The sequence below is a fragment of the Strix uralensis genome, chromosome Z (assembly GCF_047716275.1).
Source record: "Strix uralensis isolate ZFMK-TIS-50842 chromosome Z, bStrUra1, whole genome shotgun sequence".
NCBI classification, from domain to species: domain Eukaryota; kingdom Metazoa; phylum Chordata; class Aves; order Strigiformes; family Strigidae; genus Strix; species Strix uralensis.
In genome coordinates this window covers 68,961,399-68,980,448 of record NC_134012.1, presented here as the reverse complement: position 1 = coordinate 68,980,448, position 19,050 = coordinate 68,961,399, and the positions used below count along the sequence as shown (strand labels likewise).

The 19,050-nt window shown below is 41.1% G+C and overlaps 2 protein-coding genes across 4 annotated transcripts in view; one reads left to right on the top strand and one right to left on the bottom strand.

Moving 5' to 3' along the window:
- Nucleotides 1-19,050, top strand: part of MARCHF3 (membrane associated ring-CH-type finger 3) — a 110,437-nt gene that overhangs the window by 87,226 nt on the left and 4,161 nt on the right. The window contains exons 11-12 of one of the 3 annotated variants that reach the window (XR_012627125.1): nucleotides 5,055-5,108; nucleotides 6,520-6,579. The exons of 1 other annotated variant lie outside the window; for it this stretch is intronic. Coding sequence is in view for 1 of the 2 variants with exons in the window: in XM_074856380.1 (XP_074712481.1) it covers nucleotides 6,520-6,678 (159 nt within the window). In the remaining variant the exon portion in view is untranslated. Of the gene's footprint in view, nucleotides 1-5,054; nucleotides 5,109-6,519; nucleotides 8,024-19,050 lie in introns of those variants that run through there. One more of the 3 variants, XM_074856380.1, reaches the window with a different exon arrangement.
- LMNB1 (lamin B1) overlaps nucleotides 17,140-19,050 on the bottom strand; it is a 36,057-nt gene continuing 34,146 nt past the window's right edge. Inside the window, 1 exon segment of the mRNA XM_074856377.1 lies at nucleotides 17,140-18,077. Coding sequence (XP_074712478.1) covers nucleotides 18,048-18,077 — 30 coding nt within the window. The 3' untranslated portion in view covers nucleotides 17,140-18,047.

The window sequence follows — 19,050 nt, the reverse complement described above, 5'->3', positions numbered from 1 at the left end:
CTTTTTTAAAAGATTATTTTTAGTTTGTTTTCTGCCCATCTTGGTTAAACCTTATCAATATACAAAGCCAAAACCCGTAATCCAATACACAAAGTCAGAAACCATGATCCAGTAAACAAAGCATGCAATCCAGAAATCGTAATCCAGTAAACAAAGCACGTCATTCGAAATTACTAACATTAACAGGTGGGACTCAAACCCACAATTCTCCCAAAGGGGACTTCAACCCCTATACCAGTTTCAGACCAAGTGGGGCTCAAACCCACAATATTTTCAGACCAGGTGGGACTCAAACCCACAATATTTCAGACCAGGTGTCCTCCAAACTTTTGTCTGGTAGAACTCATCCAGGGGACTCGAACCCCTTGGGTACCCTTCTGGCCCAACCCTGCGAGGCTTTCATCACGTCTGACAGGCAGGCAACTGGAAATCCCGAAAGAATGCCTTTAATCTTACCAGGGGATTTGCTCCAAGCTCTTAGGTTTGGGGATCAGAGGTTCTCCCTGAGAATCCCTCGGTGCTGGCTGGAGGTCCTGCGATCCCACGGATCCATCGAGATTCAGAAGCAGGGTCCCATCTGGGGTGCCAAAATGTTACTGTAAATTTGGTCTCCAAAGAACCCCCTAAGACTTAGTTTGAAGTTTTAGAAGGTAGGCATTCTTTATTGCAGCACTGGATGCATGGGGGAATCATTCCACCTAAGTGCATGCCGAAAGACAAAAGCACACTTGTTATATACAATAAAAGACATGAATATTCATGTAATTTCCAAGAAGTACACACCTATTTCCAGAGGATCTAATGCATATGTGTCCCGATCCAATGTCAGGGGAGGTTTCGATAATGATCCCATGAGCGAGATTAAACGAGGTCAAATGCCGTATACCCAAAACAGGTTTTTATTATTAAAAAAGTGAAGAGGGGTAGCAATAGGACAGAATGGAAGGAAAAGACAGAAGTAAAGCAAGGATGCGGGATAGGGCTGCAAGAATAGTCACCACCATGAATCCAGCGGCATCCCATTGGTCCTCAGTCTTCAGTTCTTTGGTGGTGGGTGCACACGGATCTGGCTTCGATGGTGGATGCACACTGAGCAAAGTTTTCTGCTGCCTTTTTAAGTTTTAAGTTTTGTTGCATCTGGCTTCAGGGCAGGAACGTTTGCCTCTTGTCAGTTCACTGGCAATGCATGCATGGGGTCTGGCCTACACAATAGAGCCACAAATGGCTACAGGATGGGGCCAACTCAGCACACCTCTGCCCCTTGGAAGCTTGTCTAAAGAGTCCAACAATGCAACCTCAAAGAAGTGGGGGTTGCATCCTTCAATACACTCCCGCTTCTCTGGGTGACACTCCCCAGACCAATTCACAGGCCGCAGCAGCTTCTCTTGGAGGTTTGCACAGACACAAGCAAGCTTTGAGACAGTCACATGGCATTTCAGTCTCTCACAGTATGTTAATACATTGCGCAAGCGTACTAAAAATTGGGGAAGGGTCTCGGGGGGGGGGGGCTTCCATGGGGGTTTTCGGTGGTCTGTGGTGGTCCCTAGTGGTTGTTGAAGAGGTGTCTGAGTGTCCTTTCCATGAACTCTGAGGTTTTTTTCATATAAGGCCTCGTCTTGGCTCATTGCTCTGTCTGTAAAGTTTCTCAGCTTTGTTATCTTTGACTGCCACAGGTGTCTGTTGGTTTCTCTGCCCTCCCCAGGATGTACCCATCACAGTTACAAAAATTATGTCCTTGGGTACATTCTTGTCTGAGGCGCCTTACAGCAATTAGCACCAACTGCTTGCAGGCATCAGAAGAAATCAGAAAATTAGAGTGCTGTTGAGCAGGTGGATTACTGTACAAAGTATTGCTTACATTCACCTTCTGTACTGATAAATTTAAGTTACATCTGCAAGAAACCTCTTGGTTCCACACCATTCAAGTTCTCTGGAAAACCAGAAAGGCCGTTTGTCTTTGGGGTCAGTAACTCCCAAATCCTAAACACCAGAGGGGAGAGCAAGAGAGAGGCAAGGAAGTAACATGGAAGGGTTCAAGACATACTACAGGAGAGAGTTTCATCAAAGATAACGTGCAAAAGTTGAAGGCATAGCCCACAAAAAAGCTTTAGGTGAACATCCTGGCTGCCACAGAGGCTTCAGATTTTATTCTAATCCAACAACTGGCCAGTTTTACAATTCAGAAACCTTGCTTGTGGGTGCATCCCTTGCTTTCCTCATTCCTTGTGCTCGTGGCACTATGGGAAGTCCATGGCAGAACATGCCTTGTACCAAAGTCTGTAGAAATGTAGCTGCCTTTGCAGGGCAGATTAAATCGCTACCTTATTCCCATCCTGTACCCAGGTGTGCTGTCACCTGTGTGCCAATCCATCCTAAAAGCCACTTGTTTTGTGCCAGGTTAAACTGAAATCAGTTTCTGGTCCCAGCGCACCAACAGTTGGCCCAGCAGAAATGAAGGGAACTCAGACAACAGCTGCCAAAATAAGTGTTTATCAAGCCCTGGTGTGGCAGTTCACTGAACACCCGAGGTTACTGTTGAGTTTGACATTTCACACCTCTAGCTCTGCTGGGGGAAGGAGAACAGAACTACAGATGCAGAGAGGGAACATTCACACTAATGCTTGTGCCATGGTGCAAGCCTTTGCTGCTGTGAGAGGAAGAGCTCATCTGAGCCTGTGCTGCCCTGAGTGGGAGCAAGACCACCCTCCCAGAGGTGCTGGTATAACCACTAATCCCACAGGGCCAGCACCCAGCTCTCCCCATCAGTTAAGGCCACACTGTATGGCTGACTCCTTCCAGCAGTTTTTGATCAGTGTAAGCTGCTGAGGAGGTGGCACTTTAAGAACTGCATTAGTAGACCTATCCCACAGCAAGAAACCCCTATGCTGAGCCCAGAGTAAACTTGGAAAGAGGGAGGTGGTGGGGAAACACAAAACCCCCACACTATCTAACAACTAGCTCCAAGAAAGCAATGAAAGGCAACATCTCATTTACTTCACTCATAACAGTGAAACCTGGTCTCATCCATAGAGGGCTGCAGGCTAATTTTAGCAGTGCACAACAGTAGGGTAACTTGAAATTTCTCCTCTTGTTTCTGCTTCTGTTTTTTGTGACACAGCAGCACTCCCCTTTGACAGGATGGCCATTTACCCCAGCAGTGAGGTGGCACCTTTTTTCCTGCAGTACTATGTGTCAACATGTCTGTCAGGTATTCAAGTAAAGGTTCAAATTTCCTTTATGTGTGACTGTCTTAGAAACCCAAATGCTGTTCAATTTACCTAATATACATAATTTACAAGCACCAAAATTGTTGGAAGTTGGAAAGGGTAGTCTGGCTAAGTAGTTGAATTTAATTACCCATGACATACAGACATAGACATATCTGACCTTGCTCATTAAGAGTTCTGCAGCATCTCAGTTAGTCTCTAACACCATCTATTGTATTTGCATTGTTAAGTGGCAAAACCCCCTTCTATCCACTTCATAACTTTTACCCCTTCAAAAGCATACAAGGAAATGTGTTATTTGCACATGAAGAATACAGTGGAAGTGAGCCTGATGTAAATGCATGCCTTGGTTGATTTAGTTGAAATACAGTTTAATGTCCACTGAGTTGGGGAAGGTATTCTACTTTAATCTATTATTCAGACCAGCAGGAGGTGGATGGGCTAATGAAGCTGATGTACATTAGGGAAAGGCAAGGCAGGAAACATTTCAAGGCACAATAACCCTCCTGTCCAGTATGGGGTTAATTCAGTGGGCAAAGCAGAGAAACACAGTGGGAAGGACTCTCAGCCTCTCTTTAGAGTACACAAGGTGTCCACATTGTTCTGACAGCAGTAGTACTGCATGGAAGAGGTTTAAGTATATCTGCAGATTAAGTCAACAGGTTTGAGTGACAGTGTTTTCACACACTTTCTCAAAGGGCAGATTTGCAGTGTCAAGGCAGAGATTTAAAGCAACTACTTCAGAAATAGCACTGAGGACCCTACCCTCAGCAGCCGGAGACTCATCAGCCATGCAAGAAAGCCCCAGCCTGTATTTGCCTTGGGGAGGCTCCACCTCCTCTTGCATGCAGCAAGGAATGGACCCACATGCAGAAGTGGTAACCACAAGTATTTCAGCAGCACCTGCCCTTTAATTTTTAGAAATGGGAGAATCCTGTACCACTTGCTTAGTTATGGCTGTGCAGGGAATATATTGAGTGCTGTGGGGTAAATTACACACCACATGTGATATAATGCTCCTTTAGGCCCTAGTGATGTCTCTAGGAAATTTTCTACTCTGCTCATTCTAAACTTGTAAATAGAACAATGACTGGGTAAGTCACTGATTTAAAAAAGTTGTGATCAAAAGAAGGAACCTGGAAATAAGGTAGTTACTTCAACTTAGTATAAACAATACATGTCTGGTTAATGTTAAAAAGACTGATAGGAGAAGATCATCCTGCCCCAGGTGTCACAAAATGGATGATTTGGCTCTATAGCTTCCAGTATAACATAACTGCTGGTTTAAAACAAAGGCTAGCCCAGATTAATTCAGAGTAAGTTAGAAAGATACACACCCCCCTTGCTATCCTGTTGAAGGGGCAAACAAAGGAGTTTAGTGTGCCAAGGACCAATGTAAGTCTGGCCTTTGTTTAGTATCTCAAGAGTTTTGCATCTAGTGTAACAGTTTAGGGTGAGTAACCATGGCTCTGCTGAAATTCAGTGGCTGATAGCACTTGGAAACCACGTCCAGGCAAGAACCCATTGTAAACAAGCTGTCAAAATTCACTAGGATATGCCATGAAAATGCCTTAAATACACAAGCAGTTAAAGCCTGGTTTAACACACCCATTCCTCAGAGAATCTCATGTGATGCTACTTGAAAACTCAACCTAAACTCTAGCTCACTCCAAAGCAGTCACTGCATTTTGCATGGCATTCGCCTTTGCAGGTGTTTTGGGTTTCCCCCCCGCCTCTTCCTTCTACCACTGCTGATACTGCAGGGCCTTTTTTTTTTTTTTTTTTTTAAGAGGTTTTTCTTGTTCTTTCATATACGATCTTCCACAGAAATGAAGATGCAGACTGCTTTACCTTCGGGGGAGCAGAGGAGATTGATAGGTGGTGAGTCAATTCATCTGTTAGAAGAGCTGTCTTTGGGCAACTGCTTAGTGAACAGAAGCTCTATAAGTTTCCCTCATTAACAGCAGACAGCTGTATAAAAAAACCCAGAAAGTCTTTTTTTGTCCCTAGTAGGATTTTATGGAAAGGTAAATAATTTATTTAGTTAAAAGTACCCTTTTTGCAATAAGGAAAGGGTTTTGAAGGAATATACATTCATAGGCATGTATATTACTTAATATTCCTCCATACTTCACTGGCAGCCAGCCTGTTATTGCTGTACGGGTAGGAAAGCAACACAGCCCCTTTTGACAGCAGCATGCACAGCCACTTCTCTGCAGTCAACAGCATCTTCCACCCACCTGTGCAAACCAAGCATGTTGCTTCCAGCCTTTATGGCACCCTCCACCCTCTGAACAGCAACCTACAGAAGTGGCACAGGTGCATAAAAATCAGTGACAAATGGCCAGTTGCACATGAAGATAGAACAACTAACAAAACAAGGTTCCTCCTGTGCTCACTGTGTGGGTCCCTCCCGCCCACAGCTTGAGAACACAGTAATTGTCATGTGGTGCATTTCACCCAAAAGGTCCCAAGCAAGTTTACAGTGTTTTTGCTTTTCTTTTTTGTTGTTTTTTTTTTTTTTTTTAAAAAAGAATCTGCACATGTACATCATCTTACACAGACATAACTCTCACTGTACTTGGCTGTTACCAGAATAAGCAGTAAACTATTTTTAAAAAATATAGGGCCAAGGCTATCTTTTATCTCCGTAGCAGTCAGTCATTTCTCTTCCACTATTAGCAGAACCACACTGAGGCTGAAATTGGTTAACTGGCAACAATAAGAAAAATTCAAAGATAATCTAAATTGAGATACACACATGTTGGCAGATGGCTCACAGTCACCTTGTTGCATCTGTGCAATCTTGAATTTGATGCATTCAGCAATAAAGAATTACAATGTAGAACATACGACCCTGTTAATGTTTGCACACAGCTTAGCTACCTGCAAGCATTCACCATCCAGCCAATTACATTATTTGCCAGTTTAACTACTTGCAGCATGATAGTACCCCAAACTCTTCACATGGTAAGCAGCTGCCAGTAATTCTAGTTCTTGGGAAAGACAGAATGTCCAATTTTTCATGTTACAAAAAGGGAATGAGAGGTAGGCAACAGCAGAAGGTAGAGCACAGGCTGCTTTTCTTTGCTGTGGCAACTTGGGAAACAAGCCATCTGCATGGTAGGTCTCATCTTTGCTTGCCCCTTTTTGCTTATTTTTATCCCACCCACAGTCAGGCTGCTTATCAGCTTTTTGTACCACTTGAAGGCATTTCTCCCCAAACCTGATTCCTTGGAGGACCACTCCTTGGAGTGACTCTAAACACAGTACATCTCTCTTCTCTCCCCAGGTATCCTTTAGGTATCACTGTAGATTATACAATGAATGGCGTCGGACCAATCAGCGGGTGATACTCCTAATCCCAAAGTCTACCAATGTCCCCTCCAACCAGCAGTCCCTGCTGGGACTGCAGTCCCTCAAAAGGAACTCAAAGGAGACAGTCGTCTGATTTGGGCAGTTTCTGCACAGGTGCCGTGCACTAAAAATACTTTCCTCAAACTCACTGGGGGCAGACACTGTCCAGAACTCAGGAGCATGCTATTCTGATTTACAAACTCTTTGCAGAGGAATAAATCACTATTTCAATTCAAATCATGGATGCTGCAATCATGAGATCTGCTAAACTGCCAAACTTGTTTCTTTAGCAGATAAGTATGTATAATTTCATACAGTGTGCTACTTCTTGCATCATCAAGTGATGCAAATTTTTTTATTGTTTAAAATATTGAACTGTGATAATTGACAATGCAAAACAGGTTTAAAAAAATGCTTTGTTTTCATCATTTCTTGTTCCTACAGTATTATTTCTTTAGGTAGCTGGACAGTAACGAGTGCTGCTTTTTCATTCCTAAAGCACAGCAATGGCATTCCCCCAGTTGATTTTATTTGAAAGTCCTTTATACCAATATTTTGGATTATTAAAATGTGTGTAATTAGTTCCACAAATTGGTATATTAATTAAACACTATAAAGGGACTAGAAAATTCTCTTAGTTGCCTATTTGGCAGGGAAGTTCCAACAGGAAAATTCTGCAGTAATAAATTTAACATGTGCAAAAGAAAGAAATTATACAAATTGCAATAATCTTCCTACTCAAAAGGATTCCATTACACAGCACTCAAAAAAATAACTGTACTTTTTCCACTCGAAAGCAACAAATTAGGCACCACATTTCGCGCTGAAGTGCACATTCTGCTGGTGTGAATTCAACCTTAGCCAATTTACTTTGCATTTACACCAGTCTGATTTTAACCCTAATTCTAAGACTTATTTTTGTAAGGAAAACTGCATACATAATGAGATCATTAGACATGTTTATGGAAGCTGGAACTTGTCTCAAAAATTAGCAATATTTTAAAGCTGCAGAATTTTCAGCTTGACAGGTAGATTTAGCAGACTAAGTAAATCCTGACCTCTCATTGTAGCACTGAGACTAAGACTCTTTTTAAGAAATGTAATACACAGCCTACTATGGTAACCAAACTGAATTTGAAGTGTAAAGACTAGACTTTATTACTGGGTGATACCTATTTCCCCTTGGTTTTATGCCCATTTCATTCAGCAATTCTTCACTCTCAGAAGACACACACACTTACGTACACAAAATTTCATTAACAAATGCTGCTAGAATTAGAAATTGATACATAGCCCCTTTGAACAGATGAATATTTTAGAAATGTGCACAGATGGCAATGCCACCATGTGCTTTGTTTTCCAAACTCTACAGGAACTGAAAGTAAAGAGAAACACATATTAAGAAGGCTAATAATTTATAATTCAGATAGTTCAAGGTATTATGGGTGTTTACCATCAGACAAGAGCTTATTTGATGTTGTGTGTGCTCTGTGGGAGAAAAAGCTAAGTACATAAGACCAAATCTGTTAGCTTCTTTATTCTGTCTTTGAACCAGTCTAGCTGTAGTCATGTTATTTAACAATATTCTTTGTAACTGTCAGTTTCATGGGGATATAAGAATCAGCTACCTGTATAAATCAATAACAGCGCTATTTAGACATAGAACTAGTTTCACAGCAAGCCAATATATGTAAGAAAATCAAACCTGCAGATCTATACTCATTAGTCTGACAGTAAGGTCAGGGGATTGGTCATATGTTTGGCAGTGAATACTGGCTTCTCTTCCAGAGAAAACTGTACAAGATTGAGAAGACATGGGTATCACAAACTCTGTGATGGCCTAAAACCCATAGTGCCTTTTTTTTAAACCCCTTCCCAAAGGCAATTATCTGGACAGAAAACTAAACATGGACATAAGCAGAGAGTTCTAGGTTAAAAGAAAACCTACTAGCCAGTGAATGGCCCAGAAATAAAGACACTGCCAGACACTGTTTTGATGCCTACACATTTGCTTTAGGTAAGCTTTCTTCAGAATTCTGTTACTACTTTTGCTTCTTTAGGAGGTGCCGTAGAAAATTGGCCCACAAAAGAAGTGTTCTTCTTTGTTTTGTTTCATGAAACAAAAAACTAGGATGATGATATGGAATTAAGTAGCAACTAGGAAAACAATTATTCAAATCAAGCTGCAAGGTATTCAAATCAAGCTGCAGACAGATTGAGTGACTTGGCCCAGCTCATCTATGTTATGTAAAATTTCACTTTTTGTTTAAAGATGACTTAATCTGAAGAAGGCATAGTGAAGCAGACAGAAGAAAGCATGGTCCAGTTTAGCAAATACATTACTACTATATTTTCTCTGCTTGCTGCAGAAGTACAGCAAAACTGACTGGTGAAGTCACTAACAATAATCTACCATGCATTTTCTTGAGAAAGAAGTGCCAGAAGAGATCCAGCCACACACTGATCCTTTTGCATTAAGCCCATGGAAAAAAGCAGACTTCGTATTCTTCCTTGTTTTCCCTAAAACTTAAGAACAGGAAGGTGGGCGATATTCTTATTCCCACTTCTGTTCTGAACTAAAGACTTGCAGACAGAAGGCTCCTCCTGACGAGCATTACTTTTTCTTCCACTAGTTGAGGCTGTTGTTGCCACACCAAGTCCAAATATTAATTAACAATTTTAAAACTGGGTCATTGCAGCAAATACTCTACAACAGCAGCAATACTCACTTTCATTTGAATAGATGTGAAAGACAAAATTAACTGCAGCAGTAGCTACAGCTAGCAAAGCTCCTGGCAGTACAATGACATCTTTGTTACGTTATCTTTAGAGTTCTCAGTTAAGCAAAAGTTAACTAATGAAAGGATAGAGAAGGTCTTTTTTTCTTTTTTTAAAATAGTGTCACTCAGTTTCTTTTTCAGCAACATTATGCCTTCTTCTCATAGAGCTGGTCTTGCCATTTACATTCCTTTTCCATGTAAGAAGTTATACAGAAGGAACAGTATTCAAGTCGGTATTTTAAGCTGCCAGTGATAAAAGCTGCAGCAACATAAGTCACCCCAAAAAAGCTTCTAAGCTACAGACATAATATAGTTTTGTTCCTTTCTTTCACGTCCTGCTTACTGATTGCCAGCCTAAGCATATAGATTTAAAGCCACACAGATTCCACTACTACTCTTTGTGAACAGAGAAGGACTGTGGTGGATGATGTGGCGGTTGGAGGCCGACTAGGGCACAGGGATCATGAAATAATAGAGTTCTCTATTCTTAGAGAGGCCAGGAGAGGGGGCAGCAGAACTGACATCTTGGACTTCAGAAGGGCTGACTTGGTCTTGTTTAGGCACCTGCTTGACAGGATCCCATGGGAGGCAATCCTGAAGGGTATAGGGGTCCAGGAAGTCTGGGCACTCTTTAGGAAGAAAGACTTAATGGCACAGAAGCAGGCGGTCCCCAGGTGCTGTAAGAGAAGCAGGTGACAGAGAAGACCACCCTGGCTCAACAGGGAGCTTTGTCTGCAACTCCGGGAGAAAAGGAGAGTTTATGGCCTTTGGAAGAAGGGACTAGCCACTCACAATGATTACAAAGATGCTGTGAGGCTATGCAGGGTGGAAATCAGGAGGTCTAAAGCCCAGCTGGAAATTAATATGGTTTCAGCAATCAAGGACAACAATAAATGTTTGTATAAGTATGTGAGCAGCAAAAGAAAGACCAGGGAGACCCTCCATCCACTGCTACACGCAGGAGAAAACATGGCAACAAGTGATGAGGAAAAGGCTGAGGTGCTTAATGCCTTCTTTGCCTCAGTCTTTAATAACAAGACTAGTTGTACTGAGGGAATCCAGCCTCCTCAGCCAGAAGACAGAGACTGGGAGAACGACCCCCTGGCAATCCAGGAGGAGATAATCAGTGACCTACTGCATCACATAGACACACACAAGTCTATGGGACCGGATGGGATACACCCGAGGGTGCTGAAGGAGCTGGCTGGGGTGCTCGCCAAGCCGCTTTCCATCATTTACCAGCAGTCCTGGCTGACTGGGGAGGTGCCGACAGATTGGAAATTGGCCAATGTGACACCCATATATAAGAAGGGTCGGAAGGATGATCCGGGAAATTACAGGCCTGTCAGCTTGATGCTGGTGCCTGGGAAGCTGATGGAGCAGCTCATCCTGAGTACCATCACACAACACATGCGGGACAACCAGATGATCAGGCCCAGTCAGCATGGGTTTATGAAAGGCAGGTCCTGCTTGACAAACCTGATCTCCTTCTACGACAGGGCGACCTGCTGATTGGATGAGGGAAAGGCTGTGGATGTTGTCTACCTTGACTTTAGTAAGGCCTTTGACACCGTTTCCCACAGCATTCTCGTGGCAAAACTGGCTGCTCACGGCTTGGATGGGCACACGCTTCGATGGGTAAAAAACTGGCTGGATGGCCGGGCCCAAAGAGTTGTGGTGAACGGAGTTAAATCCAGTTGGCGGCCGGTCACGAGTGGTGTCCCCCAGGGCTCGGTTTTGGGGCCACTCCTGTTTAACATCTTTCTTGATGATCTAGACGAGGGGATCGAGTGCACCCTCAGTAAGTTTGCAGACGACACCAAGTTGGGTGGGAGTGTTGATCTGCTCGAGGGTAGGCAGGCTCTGCAGAGAGAGCTGGACGGGCTGGAGCGATGGGCTCAGGCCAACTGGAGGAGTTTCAATAAGGCCAAATGCTGGGTGCTGCACTTTGGCCACAACAACCCCCAGCAGCGCTACAGGCTTGGGGAGGAGTGACTGGAGAGCTCCCAGTCAGAGAGGGACCTGGGGGTGTTGATTGACAGCCCGCTGAACATGAGCCAGCAGTGTGCCCAGGTGTCCAAGAAGGCCAATGGTATCCTGGCTTGTATCAGCAATAGCGTGGCCAGCAGGGACAGGGAAGTGATCTTGCCCCTGTACTCAGCACTGGTGAGGCCGCACCTCGATTCCTGGGTTCAGTTTTGGGCCCCTCACTACAAAAAGGACATTGAATTGCTCGAATGTGTCCAGAGAAGGGCAACGAAGCTGGTGAAGGGTCTGGAGCACAGGTCGTACGAGGAGCGGCTGAGGGAACTGGGGTTGTTTAGTCTGGAGAAGAGGAGGCTGAGGGGAGACCTCATCGCCCTCTACAACTCCCTGACAGGAGGTCACAGAGAGCTGGGGATGAGTCTCTTTAACCAAGTAACAAGTGATAGGACAAGAGGTAATGGCCTCAAGCTGCACTAGGGAAGGTTTAGACTGGATATTAGGAAGCATTTCTTTACAGAACGGGTTGTTGGGCGTTGGAATGGGCTGCCCAGGGCAGTGGTGGAGTCCCCATCCCTGGAGGTGTTTAAGAGTCGGATTGACATAGCGCTGAGGGATATGTTGTAGTTGGGAACTGTCAGTGTTTGGTTAATGGTTGGACTAGGTGATCTTCAAGGTCTTTTCCAACCTGGACAATTCTGTGATTCTGTAATTCAGTATTAATGAGTGCAAAGTGAGGAAGTTATACTACTTCTCCATAGCCCTTTCACTGCAAGACTAATCTTATCACATTACATGAAACAACAAAGATGACAAAATTAAAATACGGTTAAGTACTGGTATTTAACAAAAGGATGATGCTGAAAAGGTACAAGATTCAACAGCAGGAAGCTATGTGACTGCTCAATTCTTATTGTGGTGAGGAGAATTAAAGAGGAAGCAGCAGTATAAACCACTTAAGAAATGGAGAAACTGATACAGAAGGATGTAATTGAAAATTTAGAAATACCACAACATTCTCTTCAACTGGAAGGAAGTCACAGCACAAGTAGGATTAAAGATGCTTCAGGTTTATCAGTTTGAGTTGGGTTTTTCTTGACTATATTTCTGCAAGACTGAGATTTCAAACTCATTTACATTTCATTTATTAAAAACAGCTTTACATCAGTTTCACAGTAGAAAGGCTCACAGGGCAATACAACTCAGTACATAAAGCGTATCAGGGCCAATATATGCAACTGGCCTTTGATGCGATGGATACCATCAGAGATAGGAAAAGCTACTGTGAGAAACACTTGAGCACTAAGAAAGCTAAAACACCTTGCCCTTTCAAGTGAACGTTAAGTTTTAAGAAAAACTTCATTAAGCTCTTAATGTTACTGTTTCTGAGAGCAAGCTCCATTTAACACACATCTGGTTAATTAAACAAGCATCTTCCTTGGAAGCAGAATTGAGTATTGCCTATTTACTGGTTTGGGGTATTCAAAAGTATCTTTATAAACTGTTAGACAATGCAAGATGTACAACAGAGGCCCCTAGGCTTTATAAATATCTAGCAGGCCCATAAAACAAGCAAGCCTATAGTATGGGTATATAGTATGTAACATATCATGTAACTACATGATGATACCACACTGTGTACTAATTCATTGCTGTTATTCCCCATTTTGAATTTAATTTCCACATAAGAAAGCTTTTTCAAAAATCAAAAGTTACATCTCAACAACTGCCAAGTTTGTTAGTACTTGTGACTGCTTTCAGTTCTTAAATTTTTTACTCTTACACCTCATTTTGGCAACACTACAAACATCTTTTCCTCCCTTTGATGTTGAAAGGTTATAGAACTGATTGTGATTTTAGTTCAGTTCTGTTGTAAGTGTACAAAATACTACCCCAATAAAACTTGTTAATACAAAACCCATGTTGACATTCTATCTACAACATCCCATTAAAAAACAGCACAAAACACACTGCCTTCAGAAATGAAATGCTACAGTTGCAGAGAAAACCAATTCCATGATTTACATTATGGAGGTCATACTTGCTTGCCAATAGTATTTTCTGTTCATAAAATGCAACAGTCAAACCAGCTATGAAAATTCACGTCCAAGAGTTAATTGATAACTGTAGGAAAATCCTATCAGTCAGCTCAAGCTGAAGTATGTCTTTATTGATGCCACCAAATGTAACTTCTCTTTCTTCAGGGTTAATCACACAGAGAACAAATCCTGACACAAACCCATAAAGGGAAACCAGAGGAGAGCAATAAATGCACACTAAGCAAAGCATGAGACAAAACAGCTAGCTTTTGCCATAGCCTATGATGGTTCTAGTTGAATATTATAAATAAGCGCCCCAGTATTTCCTTGCGGTTAACCATCATATACCAGAAAAGGCTAAATAAGCATTCACATCCATCATACAGAGCCTCCATTCACTTTATAAAAATCATGTTAGTACCAGTTGTCCTATTTGGGACAAGAGCTTTAAAAGCTTTTAAGCCCCATCAACTTCTTTGCCTGGAGAAAATATTTCCTAGTCAGTTACCATGTGGCTATTTGTGCAAAAGCTGCATTTTTATTTCTACTGTACTGCTATCACCTAGAGTATAGTACCTATACTGCTTACAGTACAATATGAATATAAAAGGCACTGTTTCACATATCTGGAGTTTCCCCATAAAACACCCTTTTCACCCCAGAAACCCTCAAATTAGTATCGAAATGATACACTGCTAAGACAGTGAAGTGAGAAACCTTAACAAAATGGATGCAGGCCTCTCAGCAGGGTGGGCTCTCAGCAGGGTGGGCTCTTGAGATAAGGGAGGAGCTGCAACTACTGAGTCCCAAGATAAGGAAGGGGGATTCAAAGAATGCTAAATTGACATGCTGAAGAGACCTAATTGGGTGAAAAGTCACGAGAGGAAGAGGACGCATCTTCAATCTTCATCCTGAAGACCCCCGCCCAAGACCACCAGGAGACATTGCGCAGGTGCAACGGGGAGGGACTTGGGGCGGGATTTATGATAATGATATCTCAAAACTAATTGTAATATCTCTCCCTATTCTCGGGATTATCATGAATATGTAAACACTTTATGCTATAGACAGGAGCTGCTTTTCGCTCCAAAATGTGCACGTTTGTGGAGGAGCGATCCCCTGTGCACCCAGCGCTGAATAAACATACCTTCTTTATAACCTTACTGGTTGTAAAGTCGTGACTCCGCACGTCAACAGTTAAGTTCATCCATGGAAATTTAAGACAAAATTGCTTTTTACAGAAGCAGACAATAATTAGCATCTATTGAACAGAAAAGGTATTTACATTATTTATGTATTTATTTCTCTTTCTATATTTTGCTGTCTCCTTGGGCAAATACAATGTAGGTATACACAGCAGGGATTAAGAAGCCAGAGTCATGAGACAATTTGCAGCATAAAGCTACAATTGACTACACTGTGTAAAATAATTTGTACCACAGGACTACAGTTGATTACACTGGGGTTTATTAATGAACTTGTCCACTATAAGCAAAGAATGCAGTTTACAGGTTTACTGCTTTTGCTGTGAATCAACCCAAAAATGAAACTCTAGAGAAATAGGACCAGCTGACAGGAATGTGTACCTTGCCTCAAGAGTGTTCATCATTCGATACTAGTGCTGTACAAGCCAAACCACTTATTTCCTAAACAGATTCTTATTCTGGTTTTCACAGGAATGAATGCATTTGAGCAGATACACTTCTGGTGAAGTGTTTTTCTAGTTGCAAACAGTAAGTTACTGAACAGTTTTCATCTGCCAGGATGATACAATTTGTATCTCTTGTCAACTGTGTAACAGATCATTATCAGATAATGATAATCCCTATCTGTTACCAACTCTACAAAGGACTGAATGTACCTAAAAACAATCTTCATGTATTACTATAACAGCAGTAATAAAGACATACCAAAATTTTAATCACAAGTTGAACATGTCTACAGAGCTAACTAAGATATGATTTGCTTCTCCGGCTCATTACCTAACAATCTTCAGAAAACATGAACACATTTCATGTAACATTGCATATAGCCATTCTTCAGTGGTCAGATACCTTTACCAAACCCAGTGTGCCTCTGTAACAGAGACTGGTGTATATTATGGCAGTAATGGCAACAACTCAGTGTATTTTGAATGCAGTTCCAAACTAACAGGAACAAGAGCTCTCCTAGACATTGTGTGACAGAGAAGAAAAAAAATTACGATTTGTCATAAAAATTTGCATTTGTTGCATACAGTGGCACCATGCGTACCCCTCCACAAGCTGGTGTTTTGCAGTACAGCAATGAAAAAACCACCCTACCTTGTGGTAATCAAAATGCACTTCTGGATTTCCATGCGGGAAGATGGGGAAAGTGTAGAACAAAAGCTGTTCTGTTCAATAAAGAAGAAACTTTCAGAAGTTATTATGGAATTCACAGGGAAGTGTAAGAAGTTTTGGGTTGCTTGGTTTTGGTTGGGGTTTTCTGGGTTTTTGTGGTGGTTGGTTTTCTTTTTTTTAATATTTGAGTAGCAAGATCTCCACCTGGTGGTAGGATGTTTCAGCTCTAAAGGTTAGAGTGAACACATGCACACACACTCCCCAGAAGGGTCATTTCTGTTTCCCATCACTATGCTAGTTTACAGAAGTATGTGTAACAGCAAAATAATTTTTCTAAAAATCGGCATTTCTCCTATTGTCATCCATCACAAGAGTGCTGATTTACCAGAATATTCACAAGACTCATGTAAAAGCTCTCTTTAGAGAGAAAACTAGTTTCAAGTAGCAGCTCCTAGCTACACATTCAGGTACTGACAGAGCACTGATCATCACCCTGGTGACAAAAACCAGGGTCTACAAAAGTTATAACCAAGAATGCTTGATTATACTGGCAGGTTCCTACTATGAATTAAGAATTACGTTCCCAATGTCTACATACAAAGTATTTTTCTTTATTACTGTTTGAAGATACTAACAGTCCTATGGAACTGGCCCAGTCAAGTCTTTATGGGAGTAAATTGCTAGCCTGTGCTATTAGTTTTGAAAACAATAAACAAGGAATGGAATTAACCCTTTCCTACAACATACATATTTATATGGTATATGCCTACAGATACGTGAGACTACAATGAATAGAATGCCATTATTCGCACAGATCAAATTGAGGAGTATTCAAAATGTTACAGGATACACAGTAATGCTTAAGTCATGAAAGTATTTATACTATGTAAAATAGTTCAAATATAAACAAGAAATTAGATCAAGTATTACATTGTGGTTTAATGCAGTTTAATCCAGCATTACTGTCAAAAGCAGCAGTCCCCCTAATCCTCATACTTCTGCATAACCATTGGCCACCCCTGCCTCCCCTTCTGCTGGCACAAGGTTGAAATGTCACCCTGTAGTTCACCTGAAAAGGGAACTTACTCAAGGTGAAAGACATATTAAAAAGTCTTAAATTTGTCATGAGGCTAATGCTAGAAAAAAGCTCAAATCAACTTCCAAAATTCTGGCCATACATTTAAAAGTACTTCTAGACTAAGACAAATATTCACAGTATTTCTGAATTTCTATTTATGTTATTATGCCATGCTTAAACTATTCAGTCTGGTACTTGTATGATGTTGTAAAACATATGTATGATGTAGTTAGTTCTTACAGTCGAGTAAGAACCAACATATCAGCAAAGATGCAGAAACAGTTATGCAACAGTTTGAATAAACCTCTAAAGAATTAGTTTTCCAAACAAATCTTTACAAGTCAATCGCCCTCATTCCATATACATGGACGTTTCGCCAGCTTCATTCAACTTTTAACTTAGTTCTAGGAAGAAACAAATTCCAAAAGCTTTACTTGATAGAAGATTTTATTCAAAGCTTTTTCAAACATTAAATTAGTGCAGAAAGGACAGAAAAACTTTCGACATTGACAAAATTACAGTTGTTTTCCATAAAAGTGCTGACTAAACCCCTAACACACTTGGTTTGTTCCTACAAATTGTAAGCAATTGAGAGAATCCACATTAAAACAGCCTTCTATTTGGTAAAAAAAAAAGTAAGAAAATTTAAGCTGGTTACACTATCTTAAAAACACAACTAACACGTTGAACCCTCCTCCAGCATAAACAATCTGAAAGGAAAGGAGTAGTACCAATAAGTTTTACTTCATCCTTCATCCTCTGAGTGCTTACATGATCAGCTGGACTATGTTTTTTTGTGTATGTTGTTTTTTGTGTGTTTTCATTTGGTTTTGTTAGTGCACTCTAGGAAAAAGTATAAGAGAGTTAGAAGCATCGAAAATGCTTTCCCCTTCCCCAACAGCACCTAAATATAAAGAGGTCAGCAGCAACTGACTAGTCTCAAGTGGTGTAGTCTAAGAAAATTGATCCCCAAAACACAGCAGAATGTTTCTATTCCAGCTAGGTGTCAACAAAAAGAAACTAGCATATAAATCTGAGGGACAGGGACATCTTTTTTTAAACAGTACATTGGTCAGTTAGCAACATCCTGCAAGAAAGTTAGAGACTTTTACAACCTTTCAGTGGCGAAGGATATTAAGGCCATCAAAATCGCAGGTTAAAAATTCACAAACAGAAAAATATATTGTGCTTTTGAGAAGGCTCTGTTCCATAGCAAGCATTACCATGATCTGAGGAACCTGGCTGCTGAAGTTTACATGATCTCACAGTTTGTCAGATGTCCTTGGGCCTGCCTGTTGTGAATAGGAAGAGTCATATTTGGAAAAATATCTAGCAGTAAAAGATTTAGCAACTCAAAGTGGTATACTGTACATTTTTAATATATGAAATTATTAGCCTGGTGTGGTCTAAGCAAGAGTGAGCATACAAAGCTGTACAACCTGTTGTCCCCTGTTGTCCCCTATGAGAGGTAACAGAGGACAGGTACCAGAAAAACACAACTTAATTACTGTATTTGAATCTCAAGTCAAAAAGCATCGTTGATTTTAGACAGGTGGTGAATACTGCAGGTAGCATATACAAGTACTTGGACAGTTCTTATCTGAAGAAATCTAATCTAACATTTTTGTAAGTAAAGCTACTAAGACACACATTTTAGCTGAACTACACGATTCCAGAAACCACAAGAGCATCTGGATGCACTTCAGTACTTCTGCGTAACTGCAATAAAAACCTCTGTATTAAATGCCACAAAGTTATGATTTAGTTATAGGCCAAAACTCATGGTTGCCAAAAAATGCAATTTCTAACACAGCCAACTCTTCTTATTTTTTATCTGTTTACATACGCACACTCAATTACTGTTCTGTATTACCTCTTCTAACTGACTTTAAGATACGTACTAACTGAAACACAGCAAAGTTTTAGGCAAAGTAGCAATGAATGTTGCCTTACAGGAACTTATGTCTGTTACATTTCCTTTTTTTTTTTTTTAAGAACTGGTCAAAACAGTAAGGTAATGGATAAAAGTCAGAATGGGAACAATCAAGTATGTTATTACCTCAGTATTTTCCCTTATATTGCAAAACATTTTACATTGTCACTGCAAGTTCACACCTTTCCACTGACCTGAGTTGCATTTCTTCAGCATTTTCTCTGATAGTATCTTCACTGAGAGTGAAGGTCTCAAAACTTCAGGTAAATTTAAGTGTTCCTGCTTAAGCCAACTTTATCATAAACAATTGGCCTGGGGGAAATCTTATCAGG